General features: G+C 52.4%; 1 protein-coding gene across 4 annotated transcripts; it reads left to right on the top strand.

Moving 5' to 3' along the window:
- The first annotated feature begins 5109 nt into the window (after positions 1-5109).
- LOC116410243 (alpha-parvin-like) lies at positions 5110-15568 on the top strand. Of its 4 annotated transcripts, none has more exons than XM_031900449.1 (4): positions 5110-5284; positions 8751-8869; positions 13822-13937; positions 15551-15568. In XM_031900449.1, the coding sequence occupies exons 1-3, from the start codon at positions 5149-5151 to the stop codon at positions 13822-13824; spliced, it is 258 nt and encodes an 85-aa protein (XP_031756309.1). In that variant the 5' UTR covers positions 5110-5148; the 3' UTR covers positions 13825-13937; positions 15551-15568. The 4 variants fall into 4 exon arrangements, with proteins under 4 accessions (XP_031756309.1, XP_031756308.1, XP_031756307.1 ...); XM_031900448.1 differs by lacking the exon at positions 15551-15568 and adding an exon at positions 15156-15393; XM_031900447.1 differs by lacking the exon at positions 15551-15568 and adding an exon at positions 15133-15393.
- Positions 15569-15800: the final 232 nt, after the last annotated feature.

Below are 15800 nucleotides of genomic sequence, written 5' to 3'. Positions count from 1 at the left end.
TGCCCCTAATACCCCCTGACAGTTCCAGCACCCTCAGCCCCAGTGGGAATCAGTGCCCCTAATACCCACTGAAAGTGCCAGCACCCTCAGCCCCAGTGGGAATCAGTGCCCCTAATACCCCGACAGTGCCAGCACCCTCAGCCCCAGTGGGAATCAGTGCCCCTAATACCCACTGAAAGTGCCAGCACCCTCAGCCCCAGTGGGAATCAGTGCCCCTAATACCCCGACAGTGCTAGCACCCTCAGCCCCAGTGGGAATCAGTGCCCCTAATACCCCGACAGTGCCAGCACCCTCAGCCCCAGTGGGAATCAGTGCCCCTAATACCCACTGAAAGTGCCAGCACCCTCAGCACCGGTGGGAATCAGTGCCCCTAATACCCCCTGACAGTGCCAGCACCCTCAGCCCTGGGGGGAATCAGTGCCCCTAATACCCCCTGACGGTGCCACCAACCAGCACCCTCAGCCCTGGGGGGGAATCAGTGCCCCTAATACCCCCTGACAGTGCCAGCACCCAGCACCCTCAGCCCCAGTGGGAATCAGTGCCCCTAATACCCACTGAAAGTGCCAGCACCCTTAGCCCTGGGGGGAATCCGTGCCCCTAATACCCCCTGACAGTGCCAGCACCCTTAGCACCGGTGGGAATCAGTGACCCTAATACCCCCTGACAGTGCCAGCACCCAGCACCCTCAGCCCCAGTGGGAATCAGTGCCCCTAATACCCCCTGACAGTGCCAGCACCCAGCACCCTCAGCCCCAGTGGGAATCAGTGCCCCTAATACCCACTGAAAGTGCCAGCACCCTTAGCCCTGGGGGGAATCCGTGCCCCTAATACCCCCTGACAGTGCCAGCACCCTCAGCACCGGTGGGAATCAGTGCCCCTAATACCCCCTGACAGTGCCAGCACCCTCAGCCCCAGTGGGAATCAGTGCCCCTAATACCCCCTGACAGTGCCAGCACCCTCAGCCCCAGTGGGAATCAGCGCCCCTAATACCCCCGGACAGTGCCAGCACCCAGCACCCTAAACCTTGGGGGGAATCCGTGCCCCTAATACCCCCTGACAGTGCCAGCACCCTCAGCCCCAGTGGGAATCAGTGCCCCTAATACCCCCTGACAGTGCCAGCACCCAGCACCCTCAGTCCCAGTGGGAATCAGTGCCCCTAATACCCCCGGACAGTGCCAGCACCCAGCACCCTAAACCTTGGGGGGAATCCGTGCCCCTAATTCCCACTGGGGCTGAGGGTGCTGGCACTGTCAGGGGGTATTAGGGGCACGGATTCCCCCCAGGCCTGAGGATTTAGGGTGCTGGTTGCTGGCACCGTCGGGGTATTAGGGGCACTGATTCCCACTGGGGCTGAGGGTGCTGGCACTGTCAGGGGGTATCAGTGCCCCTAATACACCCTGACAGTGCCAGCACCCAGCACCCTCAGCCCCAGTGGGAATCAGTGCCCCTAATACCCCGACGGTGCCAGCAACCAGCACCCTCAGCCCTGGGGGGAATCAGTGCCCCTATAATACCCCTTGACTTACCTGTGGCGCGGGGAGGGAGACGTTGCATCATGGTAGCGCCCTGGGGGGTTTCAGGTTTTTTCCCGGTACCCCAGCAGCCCAGTCCGGCGCTGGTATCCTTGGGGGCCCAATAATTACTGTCTTACACTGTATATACCTGTAAGTGTGTCAGTGCCCAGTGCTTGGGGGCCACATTATGACATGAAGTGTTGGGGGTCAATGGAACAGGAGAAAGTTTTATGGGTCTGTATTATGTATCATGTGCCTGGCTGCACAGGGGGGGCAACGGGGAGGGCAGAATGGGGCACAGTCTGCCACAGGGGCAATTCGCATCTCTGTATTCACTTGTACAGGACTTTTAATGAATCTGCCCCAGAGTGTGCCCAATTGTGTGTTATTACAGAATCACTGCATGGAGACGCACAGTAAGGGGATGACTTACGGCAGAGGTCGCAAACAAGGGACGGTTGTTAGTAAATACGAGACTTTGTGACAAGTTTGGAAAGTAACAGGGAAACTTCCAGCCCGGGGTAACTGGGCGAGGCTGGGGTAACAGTGCCAGCCCGGGGTAAGTGGGCGAGGCTGGGGTAACAGTGCCAGCCCGGGGTAAGTGGGCGAGGCTGGGGTAACAGTGCCAGCCCGGGGTAAGTGGGCGAGGCTGGGGTAACAGTGCCAGCCCGGGGTAACTGGGCGAGGCTGAGGTAACAGTGCCAGCCCAGGGTAAGTGGGCGAGGCTGGGGTAACAGTGCCAGCCCGGGGTAAGTGGGCGAGGCAGGGGTAACAGTGCCAGCCCGGGGTAACTGGGCGAGGCTGAGGTAACAGTGCCAGCCCGGGGTAAGTGGGCATGGCTGGGGTAACAGTGCCAGCCCGGGGTAAGTGGGCGAGGCTGGGGTAACAGTGCCAGCCCGGGGTAAGTGGGCGAGGCTGAGGTAACAGTGCCAGCCCGGGGTAGCTGGGCGAGGCTGAGGTAACAGTGCCAGCCCGGGGTAAGTGGGCGAGGCTGAGGTAACAGTGCCAGCCCAGGGTAAGTGGGCGAGGCTGGGGTAACAGTGCCAGCCCGGGGTAACTGGGCGAGGCTGAGGTAACAGTGCCAGCCCGGGGTAAGTGGACGTGGCTGAGGTAACAGTGCCAGCCCGGGGTAAGTGGGCGAGGCTGGGGTAACAGTGCCAGCCCGGGGTAAGTGGGCGAGGCTGAGGTAACAGTGCCAGCCCGGGGTAAGTGGGCGAGGCTGAGGTAACACTGCCAGCCCGGGGTAAGTGGGCAAGGCTGAGGTAACACTGCCAGCCCGGGGTAAGTGGGCGAGGCTGGGGTAAAAGTGCCAGCCCGGGGTAACTGGGCGAGGCTGGGGTAACAGTGCCAGCCCGGGGTAAGTGGGCAAGGCTGGGGTAACAGTGCCAGCCCGGGGTAAGTGGGCGAGGCTGAGGTAACAGTGCCAGCCCGGGGTAAGTGGGCGAGGCTGAGGTAACAGTGCCAGCCCGGGGTAACTGGGCGAGGCTGGGGTAACAGTGCCAGCCCGGGGTAAGTGGGCAAGGCTGGGGTAACAGTGCCAGCCCGGGGTAAGTGGGCGAGGCTGAGGTAACAGTGCCAGCCCGGGGTAAGTGGGCGAGGCTGAGGTAACAGTGCCAGCCCGGGGTAACTGGGCGAGGCTGAGGTAACAGTGCCAGCCCGGGGTAAGTGGGCGAGGCTGGGGTAACAGTGCCAGCCCGGGGTAAGTGGGCAAGGCTGGGGTAACAGTGCCAGCATGGGGTAAGTGGGCGAGGCTGGGGTAACAGTGCCAGCCCGGGGTAAATGGGCAAGGCTGGGGTAACAGTGCCAGCCCGGGGTAAGTGGGCAAGGCTGGGGTAACAGTGCCAGCCGGGGTAAGTGGGCGAGGCTGGGTAACAGTGCCAGCCCGGGGTAAGGCTGGGTAACAGTGCCAGCCCGGGGTAAGTGGGCGAGGCTGGGGTAACAGTGCCAGCCCGGGGTAAGTGGGCGAGGCTGGGGTAACAGTGCCAGCCCGGGTAAGTGGGCGAGGCTGAGGTAACAGTGCCAGCCCGGGGTAAGTGGGCGAGGCTGGGGTAACAGTGCCAGCCCGGGGTAAGTGGGCGAGGCTGGTAACAGTGCCAGCCCGGGGTAAGTGGGCGAGGCTGAGGTAACAGTGCCAGCCCGGGGTAAGTGGGCGAGGCTGGGGTAACAGTGCCAGCCGGGGTAAGTGGGTAGGTAACAGTGCCAGCCCGGGGTAAAGTGCCAGCCCGGGGTAAGTGGGCGAGGCTGGGGTAACAGTGCCCGGGGTAAGTGGGCGAGGCTGGGGTAACAGTGCCAGCCCGGGGTTAAGGCTGGGGTAACAGTGCCAGCCCGGGTAAGTGGGCGAGGCTGGGGTAACAGTGCCAGCCCGGGGTAAGTGGGCGAGGCTGGGGTAACAGTGCCAGCCCGGGGTAAGTGGGCGAGGCTGGGGTAACAGTGCCAGCCCGGGGTAAGTGGGCGAGGCTGGGTAACAGTGCCAGCCCGGGGTAAGTGGGCGAGGCTGGGGTAACAGTGCCAGCCCGGGGTAACTGGGCGAGGCGGGGTAAAAGTGCCAGCCCGGGGTAAGTGGGCGAGGCTGGTAACAGTGCCAGCCCGGGGTAAGTGGGCGAGGCTGAGGTAACACTGCCAGCCCGGGGTAAGTGGGCAAGGCTGAGGTAACAGTGCCAGCCCGGGGTAAGTGGGCGAGGCTGGGGTAAAAGTGCCAGCCCGGGGTAAGTGGGCGAGGCTGGGGTAACAGTGCCAGCCCGGGGTAAGTGGGCGAGGCTGAGGTAAGTGCCAGCCCTGGGTAACTGGGCGAGGCTGGGGTAACAGTGCCAGCCCGGGGTAAGTGGGCGAGTCTGGGGTAAAAGTGCCAGCCCAGGGTAAGTGGGCGAGGCTGGGGTAACAGTGCCAGTCCGGGGTAAGTGGGCGAGTCTGGGGTAACAGTGCCAGCCCAGGGTAAGTGGGCGAGGCTGGGGTAACATTGCCAGCCCGGTGTAACTGGGCGAGGCTGGGGTAACAGTGCCAGCCCGGGGTAAGTGGGCGAGGCTGGGGTAACAGTGCCAGCCCGGGGTAAGTGGGCGAGGCTGAGGTAACAGTGCCAGCCCGGGGTAAGTGGGCGAGGCTGGGGTAACAGTGCCAGCCCGGGGTAAGTGGGCGAGGCTGGGGTAACAGTGCCAGCCCGGGGTAAGTGGGCGAGGCTGGGGTAACAGTGCCAGCCCGGGGTAAGTGGGCGAGGCTGGGGTAACAGTGCCAGCCCGGGGTAAGTGGGCGAGGCTGAGGTAACAGTGCCAGCCCGGGGTAAGTGGGCGAGGCTGGGGTAACAGTGCTAGCCCGGGGTAAGTGGGCGAGGCTGAGGTAACAAAAGGGGGCGGATGCCGCCTGAGAGGTTCCGGTGCCGCCCCAGCCCCGCCCCGCTGTGACGCCCCAGTCATGGCCCCGCCCTGCTGTGACGCCCCAGCCCCGCCCCGCTGTGACGTCCCAGCCCCGCCCCGCTGTGACGCCCAGCCCCGCCCTGCTGTGACGCCCCAGCCCCGCCCCGCTGTGCCGCCCAGCCCCGCCCCGCTGTGACGCCCCAGCCCCGCCCCGCAGTGACGCCCAGCCCCGCCCCGCTGTGACGCCCCAGCCCCGCCCCGCTGTTCAGCTCTGCGCCTTTCCCCGCCATGGCAACGTCCCCCCAAAAGTCTCCTTCCAGCCCGAAATCCCCCACCCCAAAGTCTCCCCCCTCCCGGAAGAAAGATGACTCGTTCCTGGGCAAGTTGGGGGGCACCCTGGCCCGGAGAAAGAAGGCCAAAGAGGGTAAGTGACTGGGTGGGGCTATTGGGGCAGTGGGTGGGGGCATTGAGCAATCATTTTACCCTCCCCGGGGCAACACGTTTTGCGCTGCATTCCTTAGCGCTCTCTGTAGCTCCGCCCACATAGTATAGGCGGCCCCCAGGGGCCCAAATGTACCGCAGGGCCCAGGCCGGACTGTGTCCCTAGAGCTTTAGTCACCGACCCACCCAGCTGCCAGTCCTGCCTATTCCTGCCCGGGATCTGCATCTGGGCCTGAAATACATTATATACAGTGCAGTGTTGGGATGTGCCCCGCCTCTTACCCCCTGTGCCCGCCTCTTACCCCCTGTGCCCCGCCTCTTACCCCTGTGCCCCGCCTCTTACCCCCTGTGCCCCGCCTCTTACCCCCTGTGCCCCGCCTCTTACCCCCTGTGCCCCGTCTCTTACCCCCTGTGCCCCGCCTCTTACCCCCTGTGCCCCGTCTCTTACCCCCTGTGCCCCGCCTCTTACCCCCTGTGCCCCGCCTCTTACCCCCTGTGCCCTGCCAGCTACCCCCTGTGCCCCGCCTCTTACCCCCTGTGCCCCGCCTCTTACCCCCTGTGCCCTGCCAGCTACCCCCTGTGCCCCGCCTCTTACCCCCTGTGCCCCGCCTCTTACCCCCTGTGCCCCGCCTCTTACCCCCTGTGCCCTGCCAGCTACCCCCTGTGCCCCGCCTCTTACCCCCTGTGCCCCGACTCTTACCCCCTGTGCCCTTCCTCTTACCCCCTGTGCCCCGCCTCTTACCCCCTGTGCCCCGCCTCTTACCCCCTGTGCCCCGCCTCTTACCCCCTGTGCCCCGTCTCTTACCCCCTGTGCCCTGCCAGCTACCCCCTGTGCCCTGCCTCTTACCCCCTGTGCCCTGCCAGCTACCCCCTGTGCCCTGCCTCTTACCCCCTGTGCCCTGCCTCTTACCCCCTGTGCCCTGCCTCTTACCCCCTTTGCCCTGCCAGCTACCCCCTGTGCCCTGCCTCTTACCCCCTTTGCCCTGCCAGCTACCCCCTGTGCCCTGCCTCTTACCCCCTGTGCCCTGCCTCCTACCCCCTGTGCCCTGCCTCTTACCCCCTTTGCCCTGCCAGCTACCCCCTGTGCCCTGCCTCTTACCCCCTGTGCCCTGCCAGCTACCCCCTGTGCCCTGCCTCTTACCCCCTTTGCCCTTCCAGCTACCCCCTGTTCCCTGCCTCTTACCCCCTGTGCCCCGCCTCTTACCCCCTATGCCCCGCCTCTTACCCCCTGTTCCCCGCCTCTTACCCCCTGTGCCCTACCTCTTACCCCCTGTGCCCTCCCTGCTGCCCAGAACATTCCTTCTCTGTATATTTGTATTTATACATATGGGTAGGAGGTGCCATAGTGTTTCCCTTAGACAGTACAGTATGGGGGTACAGCTTATTGTGTGCCCAGAACATTCCTTCTCTGTATATTTGTATTTATACATATGGGTAGGAGGTGCCATAGTGTTTCCCTTGTGTATTGTGTGTATTTGCCGTATAAGACGCACCAACTTTCCCCCCCCAGTTTTGGGGAAGAAAAAGTGCGTCTTATACGGCGAAAAATACGGTAAGTACTCATCCTTCTGCCTTGTGCCTTTACATGGTCATGAAACTCTTGGGTGATTTCTAATATTTAATATATTTATAATAATATTATAATATACATTATATATTATAATAATTAGACTACCGTATATACTCGAGTATAAGCCGATCCGAATATAAGCCGAGGTACCTAATTTTACCTAAGAAAACTGGAAAAACTTATTGACTCGAGTATAAGCCTAGCACTAAACCAGCGCTTGTTACATGGATACATTTTCTGGCCATCTAACAGCATTAAGCTGCTAATGTAACTCTGACCAGTTGGTACAGGACTAACTCTACTTTATGGAGCCACAGGGGCCATCATCACCTGGACAGATGTAGACTAAAAGGAGGGGTGGTCAAGTGATCTATATAGATGAGCAATTTGTTTTAAATGGGTCTCCATACTTGTTAGTTGGCAAAGTCCACTGCTTCTGTTACTTTAGAAATCACTTTTAGCAGTAAAAAGCAGGTGGGGGCTGTTTCCGCTGCTGCTAATGACTGTGTGCCTTGTACTTTGATTGCTGCCCATAAAATCTCACATTAGGAATTTCACATCTACTCGCTGACAGAACTGCCACCTGACCTGCCCACACCCCATACAGCAGATCAGGGCTGTGTTTGCAATCCTTTATCCTTCCTACAGCCATTACTGAACTACAACCAGCATCCTCTAACAACCTAACAATACTCTATTGTAGTCCAAACTACTGATGTTCAGGTATGGGACTCTGGCCTGTGCCCACCTGGCAGTGCTGCCAGCTAGCTGATTATGTATGGCTGCAAATGGGGGCAGACAGCAGAGGTACCTTTCTAGGGACCAACCATTTTGGGAAATGAAGGGGGCAATACAGCATACATTTATCGAGCTATTTTCATATCCAATAAACTTTAAATAACATGGCACTTCTCCCCCCTACCTGTTAAAGTTTGTGTCAGTGACGAGCTCTGCCAGGCCATTACCAGTGCAGTCGAACCATGATGGTGTGCACAGACCAGGAGGAAGGGGGTGGGGTGCGCGGTGTGCACGCTCGCGTGGCACATATTGGCGCGTCGCTGAGGCGTCTGTGCGATGGGGGGGGTCTCAGCTAAACCGTCCCCACTGGACCAACTGGCAGTCACACACAGCTGGCTCACCCAGTAGGACTGTCTGGGGCCCCCGAGCAAGAAGCCCCCACGGCTAGGGAGTGCAGCTGCTACTTAGGGAAGACAGTCGGGGTGTTTGGGAGAGAGCTGCACCGTTGTCTGAGACAGTCTGCCTGCCACCATCAGCGCTTGCCTAGAGAATGGGAACAAATGGCGGGGGTGCGCGCGAGACGGGCTGTGTGTTCATCCTCGTCGCTCTGTGCTCGGTGCTCAGCGGCCGCTGCGGACATGTAAGTGCCCTTACTGCTTGCCTCGAGTATAAGCCGAGGATTCCTTTTTAAGCACAATTTGAGTGCTGGAAAACTCGGCTTATACTCGAGTATATACGGTATATATATTAAATATAATTTATATTAAATTGTATACTTATAAATTGTGCTTAGTGATGTAATGTCACATGACTCACTGAAACATGCGTATTTTAATAAATAGTGTACCCCTGAAGTAAAATGTGAGGATATTAGAAGTCAACTCGCAGTTCTGTGACCTGTATAACTCAGCCTGCAGCCTTGTGCCTTTATATGGGCACAGAACCCCTCAGTGACTGCTAATATCCTTATCATTTACAGTAGGGGGTACATTATCCCTTATAATACATGAGTGATACTCAGAGTTCCCTGTATAACTCAGCCTGTAGCTAGGAGCACTATATTAGTTATATAGTTCCAAGCTTTGATATTTATGCCAATATTAATATTTTATGTTTCCCTCAAACCCCTCTTTGCAATCAGTGAGCTGCGGCGGAACTCTGACCGTGCCGGTGGGAATTTCTCCAGCCCCGGATACACAGAAGCCGTACCCTCCTTTCAGTGACTGTACCTGGACTATGATTGCCCCGGTGGGGTACAAGGTGGGGGAGCTTAATGGATATATATATTGGCAGCTGTATGTGGGGGTTATTACTCTACTTACTGGGGTATATAAATGGGGTAATAATATTACCTGGATCAATAATCTACGTCAGTATTGCTTTGGTTTGATCCAGCAGGAATCCCCCCTACTGACTGTGTAACGTTACTCCCCCTACTGACTGTGTAACGTTACTCCCCCTACTGACTGTGTAACGTTACTCCCCCTACTGACTGTGTAACGTTACTCCCCCTACTGACTGTGTAACATTACTCCCCCTACTGACTGTGTAACGTTACTCCCCCTACTGACTGTGTAACGTTACTCCCCCTACTGACTGTGTAACGTTACTCCCCCTACTGACTGTGTAACGTTACTCCCCCCTACTGACTGTGTAACGTTACTCCCCCTACTGACTGTGTAACGTTACTCCCCCTACTGACTGTGTAACGTTACTCCCCCTACTGGAAGGAGGGAAGTTCTGAGATGGGGGGTCGGCCGGGAAACTGAATACAAAGGCCCATAGCAATAATATCAGCCCGATGAGTTCCATTTCCCAATATCCCCATTTAATTCCATGTTTGGGCCAATAGTAAACTCAGTCCCCCAACTCCTGTCTCCTGTACCTTTTATTGTGTTGGGTTGGGAACCCCCAAATACTGTTCCACTTATTCTTAGCGCCCCCCATTTTCTAAACGCTACTCCTCCTACAGTTTTAGGGGTACAACACTCAAACTCCCCACACTTCTTCACAATATAGCGGAGCTGGTTGTTTGTGTGTTTCTAAGGGATCCCGCCCCCCGTCTTCTTGGGGAGCCTCTCTGAACCCCCCAATTATCCCATTGACATTGACAGGGAAGAATTTCAAACTGCTGCCACACTTACAGCTTTGACGCTGCACCCCCCAAACTTGAAGCACATAGTCATGGGGTCCGTCTGATTGAAAATATGATGATTGTTGGATGCCCAAAAGTGGGCAGAGCTGTGAACAACCAATCAGATTTTACCTAATGACTTTCAATGGGGAAATTCAACCTGCTGCCATTCTCACAGTATTAACCCCAGGGTCCCCAAACTTTTCACAGTTGGTCACTAGGGGACTGCACTTTTAGTTTTGAAAAAGTGGGTGGGGCCACTAACAGCCAATCAGATTTCACCTATTGAAATGCCAGGGTTCCCAAACTTTGCACATTTTGTCACTGGGTGACTGCGTCCCAAGTTTAGAAAAGTGGGCAGAGCCAACAACAGCCAATCAGATTTCATTTATAGACTTTCATTTGGTTTACATTTAAACTGCTGCTATTCCTTAGATATTAATACTAAGGATTCTTAATAAATCATTGATTGTTTGTTTTTTTAATCAAATAACTTTCAGGAGTTTATGTGAGTTTCTAAAACCACCGGTTAGTAAATGCCCCCCCCATAGTTTCTCGGGTGTCTCAGCAAAGCAAAACTCCAGTCCCCCCTCCCTGTTCCCCCAACCTTTCCCTGTCTCTCTAATAAGCAAACAGAGCCGCTCAATGTCACACAACAATGGAACGTTTATTGTATAAATCTGTCTCTTTACAAAAAGAGAAAAGATTTAATATTGTTGTCAGCCTTCTGTTTGAAGGGCGACTTCTATTTGATTTAGCATCAGATGCACTTACCAACGCTTGCAAGTGTTTTCTGAATTCCATATTTCTTTCCTTTGCTGCAGAGGAGGCTAGCCATCGGGGACCAGATGTTATTAAGATGTTATTGTGGGGCCCGAGGATGACAAATGGGCCCCTGTGCCCCTACCCCACCCCCCGATGGCTGCCTTGTAGCAGAATTAAGTGTAAAACAACTGTACTTTTCCGAGTCTATCTTGGAAACGTTTCCCCAACTCATCCGAGCGGCTTCTTCAGTTCAGATGGCAGGTAGGGAATTCCCCGGCACTTAAACCCTTGAGGGTAGAACAGTCACAGACATCCAATCCCAATGATTCCATTAAACGTATCCAGTTAGGGGTTGGCTGAAACTGACAGGGGTAAGAAGGTAAGATCCAGTCAAAGTGGTACCATGATTCCCATTGATGCGGGTTTTCATCCTTCAAAGTACGACTGGAACAGAACAGTCACAGACTTCCAATCACGGCGATTCCATTGAACTTATTCGGTTAGGAGTGTGTTGGCCTGGTCTCTTTGCCTGTCTTTATTGATGAGCCAATGGCTGTGAATCCATGCCTGCCGACAAAACTTGCTCATCGCTACCTGTCTCTCATTTAGTTTCCATAAAGGCCCAGTCTGGGGACCCACAAGTTCTCAGAGCTCCTTTTAGAGGTTTGTATTCCTTCTCTTCAGCATTGCGTGCCACAGTATCAGCCCAATGGTGTCAAGTCCTAATAACGCCAAGTTGTATGTTCCAAAGGGCGGTGGGAATCAAACAGCAAGTACTGCTCTTTCAGTTCCCTTGAAGGTGCCCAGGGCTTTCTTTTCCACTTTTTCCATGTAACAGTTCAGTAGAACTGGAGACACCGGCAAACCCATAACACCACCATGTTTTTGTCCATAGAAAACTCCATTGTGCTTGAAGTAGGTGGTATTGAGACACAGGCCCAGTAAGGAACAAACTTGTTCTGGATTCAGCTTTGTTCTGCTGTATCAGCCCAATAGTGTCAAGTCCTAATAACGCCAAGTTTTATGTTCCAAAGGGCGGTGGGAATCAAAAAGCAAGTACTGCTCTTTCAGTTCCCTTGAAGGTGCCCAGGGCTTTCTTTTCCACTTTTTCCATGAACCAGTTCAGTAGAACTGGAGACACCGGCAAACCCATAACACCACCATGTTTTTGTCCATAGAAAACTCCATTGTGCTTGAAGTAGGTGGTATTGAGACACAGGCCCAGTAAGGAACAAACTTGTTCTGGATTCAGCTTTGTTCTGCTGTATCAGCCCAATAGTGTCAAGTCCTAATAACGCCAAGTTGTATGTTCCAAAGGGCGGTGGGAATCAAAAAGCAAGTACTGCTCTTTCAGTTCCCTTGAAGGTGCCCAGGGCTTTCTTTTCCACTTCTTTAATGTAACAGTTCAGTAGAACTGGAGACACAGGCAAACCCATAACACCACCATGTTTTTGTCCATAGAAAACTCCATTGTGCTTGAAGTAGGTGGTATTGAGACACAGGCCCAGTAAGGAACAAACTTGTTCTGGATTTATCTTTGTTCTGCTGTGAAGGGTGGTGCCTTGTTTCAGCCGTTTCCTCACTCTGTTTGTCACCAACATACAATGGCGCTTTGACACCCTTACCCCGGCGGTTTCACAGCATTTCACACCTCCAGGCATGTACTTTGAAGGATTAACACCCTCATCAATAAGAATCATGGTACCACTGTGACTGGATCTCACCTTCTTACCCCTGTCAGTTTCAGCCAACCCCTAACTGAATACGTTCAATAGAACCATTGTGATTGGATGTCTGTGAGTGTACTACCCTCAAGGGTTCAAGTGCCGGGGAATTCCCTACCTGCCATCTGAACTGAAGAAGCCGCGCGGATGTGTTGGGGAAACGTTTCCAAGATGAACTGGGAAAAGTCCAGTTGCTTCAGACCCAATTCTACTAGATAGAGCAGGTGTTACAGCTCGGCAGATGTTTTTGCGCCACCTGAGGAAGAGAAAAAGGATTTATCATATGAATTCAGTGTATTAGGTAAAATGTTGAAATAAATATATAAAGGACAAGGAATAATTCATTGTTGGGGTACCATTATCTTAGGTAACATTTTAGTCGGGTTCTCACATATATGGGGAATTTATAAATAGTTCGAGTTTGATTTTTTTTTCACAATTTAAGATATTTTGCACTCAAAGAACCTCAAATTAGAATTATGCTTCAAAAGCTCAAATGTCTGTTATTTAAGTGCAAAAAACCTGAAAACTCCAATGTAAAACTTCATCTAAATGCGAGTGAGTTTATATAGAAGTAAATGGGAGTTGCCCTGGGCAAAGTCGTGCCATATTTTTTACAAATTAGTATATTCGAGGTATTCAAGTTTTTTTTATGTGAAAGAGTTTTCCATTTTAATAAATAAGAAGAGAATTTGATATGTGAGTTTATTCAATGTAGAAGAACTAACCAATTCCCCAACAAATGAGCCAGTAATATATATAATGGGTACAGTAGGTAATATTATCCCTACCTCACACAAAGAACAAGGAGCTCAGAGAGCTCATCCAGATTAGCTCGGAGGGGGCTCCCTCCTCGCTCAGTTGTTCATCCTGGTTATAAAAGAGAGAAGATGAAAAATGAATATTTCACAGGGCAAATGAATACAAAGTTTGTAACAGTTTTCTTTTTCTGCTTACACTGTCACTGCTCTCCCCTGATGACTCCCCAGAATCAAAATAGGGCTCGAATGGGGGCATGTCCCTTCGGTTCTCCTGGTTAAGATAAGAAAACATTATTTTATGAGATCAACTCCGATCAGTACAGAATATGATAAAACAAATCTTTAACATTTCATTAATTGCACTTTCATCCGTTCATTGATTATTTTCTGCTTACCTCACAGTGACAGGAATGGTCACTGTCACTGGATTCCTCCGATGATGTTGGCTGTTGAAAAGACAGGAAAAGGGGATTAAAAATAAAGTCAGTTACAATCTTTAGACGACAGTCTGCGTGTTGCAGTCTAACCCAACCTATAAAACTATTCCCATTAATTCAGCCCCACAGAACTACATTAACTCAGTTCCCTAGAGAAGATGCTAAAGTGAATGTTCTGTAGGGCGATCTGATGCCGGGATTGAAATTGTAATATAATTGTCTTTGCTGCTTACCCCAAAGAGTTTGATGGGCTGACACGGAGGCATGCCCCTTCGATTCTCCTGGTTAAGATAAGAAAACTCAGATCAGTACAGAATATGATAAAACAAATCTTTACAATGTCTTTAATTGCACTTTTCCGTTCATTGATTATTTTCTGCTTACCTTGCAGTGACAGCAATGGTGGAAGGGGAATGATGACGAATGATGGTGTTCTTCCTGGATAAAACAGAGAGAAGATCAGAAACAAATATTTCACAGCGCAACTGAACGCAAAGTTTGTAAAAGGTATTTTTTCTGCTTACGTCATCTTGGCTCTTTTCAGGCTCCTGACAGTCCTAATGGGAATACAGAAAAAGGGGATTAAACTCAGTTCAGTTAAACTCCTTATTGCAGCGCAACACAACATATAAACGTAACATATTGTGCCCATTGCTGCTTACCTGCGGCAGAGCGTCGCCTGCTCCCTCCTAGTTTTGGCGAAAAAAAGAATAATATTGTGTTAAGTTAGCCCCATAAATCATTCTGAGATAAAACTTGTATAAAGGAAAGTAATATAATACTGAGTGGCGCCATTTTCACAATATGTCTCCCTTCCCTTTTACTTACCTGACAGGTGTTAGTGTCAGTGGGAGTCTCAGCTGGTTCCTCCTGGTTAAGAAATAGAAAAGGCCCAGATCAGATCAATTCAATGTAGTAATGAGGATTCTGAGACAGGGTATAAATATGACAAAGGGACACGGTAGGAATGACATTAATATGGCTGCTAAAGTGTAAGAGAGCAGAAACAATTATTCCTTCTTACCTGGCGAGTCTGAGCCCCGGGTGTTTCTGGGCGCTCCTGGGTAAGAAAGGGAAATGAAAAAGATGAGCGAGGTTGTATGATTTCTGTTGTAAATAAGCCGATTGGCTGATAAGTGACTTTGATTTGTACTTATCCCTCTCTGTTAGCCTAAAGGTCCCCATACACGGGCCGACTATAGCTGGCGATATGGGTCCCTTGGACTGATTCGGCAGCTAATCGGCCCGTGTTTGGGCAGAACAGAGCGGCCAGCCCGACCGATATCTGGCCTGAAATTGGCCAGATCTCGATCGGCCAGGTTAGAAAATCCAGTCGGATCGGGACCGTATCGGCTCGTTGATGCGGTCCCCGAACCGACTGCCCCATAACCACAAATGTAATCTGATCGTTTGGCCCCAGGGCCAAATGATCGGATTATTTTTTTTTAAGTTTCTTGCTACCCGATATCGCCCACCCATAGGTGGGGATATCGGGTGAAGATCCACTTGCTTGGGGACATCGCCAAGCGAGCGGATCTTATAGTGTATGGGCACCTTTATGCTTACCTCAATCTCCTCGCCAGGCTCAGCAATCTGCTCTGGTTCCTCCTGATGAAGAGCGATACGATTAGTTATGGGATCAACTTACTATAGTTCTGTAGCTCATTATCATTAATTAACTCAGTTTCAGCAAATAAAATAGTTCCTTTACTACTTACCTGGCAGATGTTGGTCTCAGGGGTCGGCGGCTCTGGGCAGATGTCAATGCCACATCCAACCGACGGAACCTGATTAAGAGAGGAAAATAAATCAGATTCACGCATTTCTGGATTTTTCACCAAAAACCTCAATCCTCATTTTCACAAGAATTTCCATGTGCTTACAAACAATACAAATCATGGAAACCCCTTGAGCCAAATATTCAATAAAGGCTACAATTTGCCCAGCGCGGCTCCCACTGACAGCTTTTAGATTGCGTCATTTTCTATTAGGGTTTTTACACTTGGTAAATCACAGAAATATTGTGTAATTAGTAAAATACTCTATTTTTAGGGCTAAAAAGGTGCGATTCATAAAAACAAACAATAATGTAGGGTGTCAACTCCTTTTCTGCTTACCAGGCAGGTGGTGGTCTCCGGAAGAGCCTGGGAATGAGATAAACAAAGTGTTGTTATTTTATAGAATTAACGGCCTATCATCTATCAAGATCTATATAAGGCACAAAATGACTAAAGATATGTTTAGTACTGGGGGGAAAAGTGCTTTTGAGAAGATATCATTCATGTGTATAAATAAATGCAGTCTGTACATGAATTTATTCTGATATGAATTCAAAGGGGAAGGGGCTGTCTCTTGCCAGGGAACCAAACA

Source organism: Xenopus tropicalis, chromosome 4 (assembly GCF_000004195.4).
Source record: "Xenopus tropicalis strain Nigerian chromosome 4, UCB_Xtro_10.0, whole genome shotgun sequence".
Taxonomy (NCBI): domain Eukaryota; kingdom Metazoa; phylum Chordata; class Amphibia; order Anura; family Pipidae; genus Xenopus; species Xenopus tropicalis.
The sequence above is the reverse complement of the archived record's forward strand: the minus strand, read 5'-3'. Positions and strand labels throughout refer to the sequence as shown.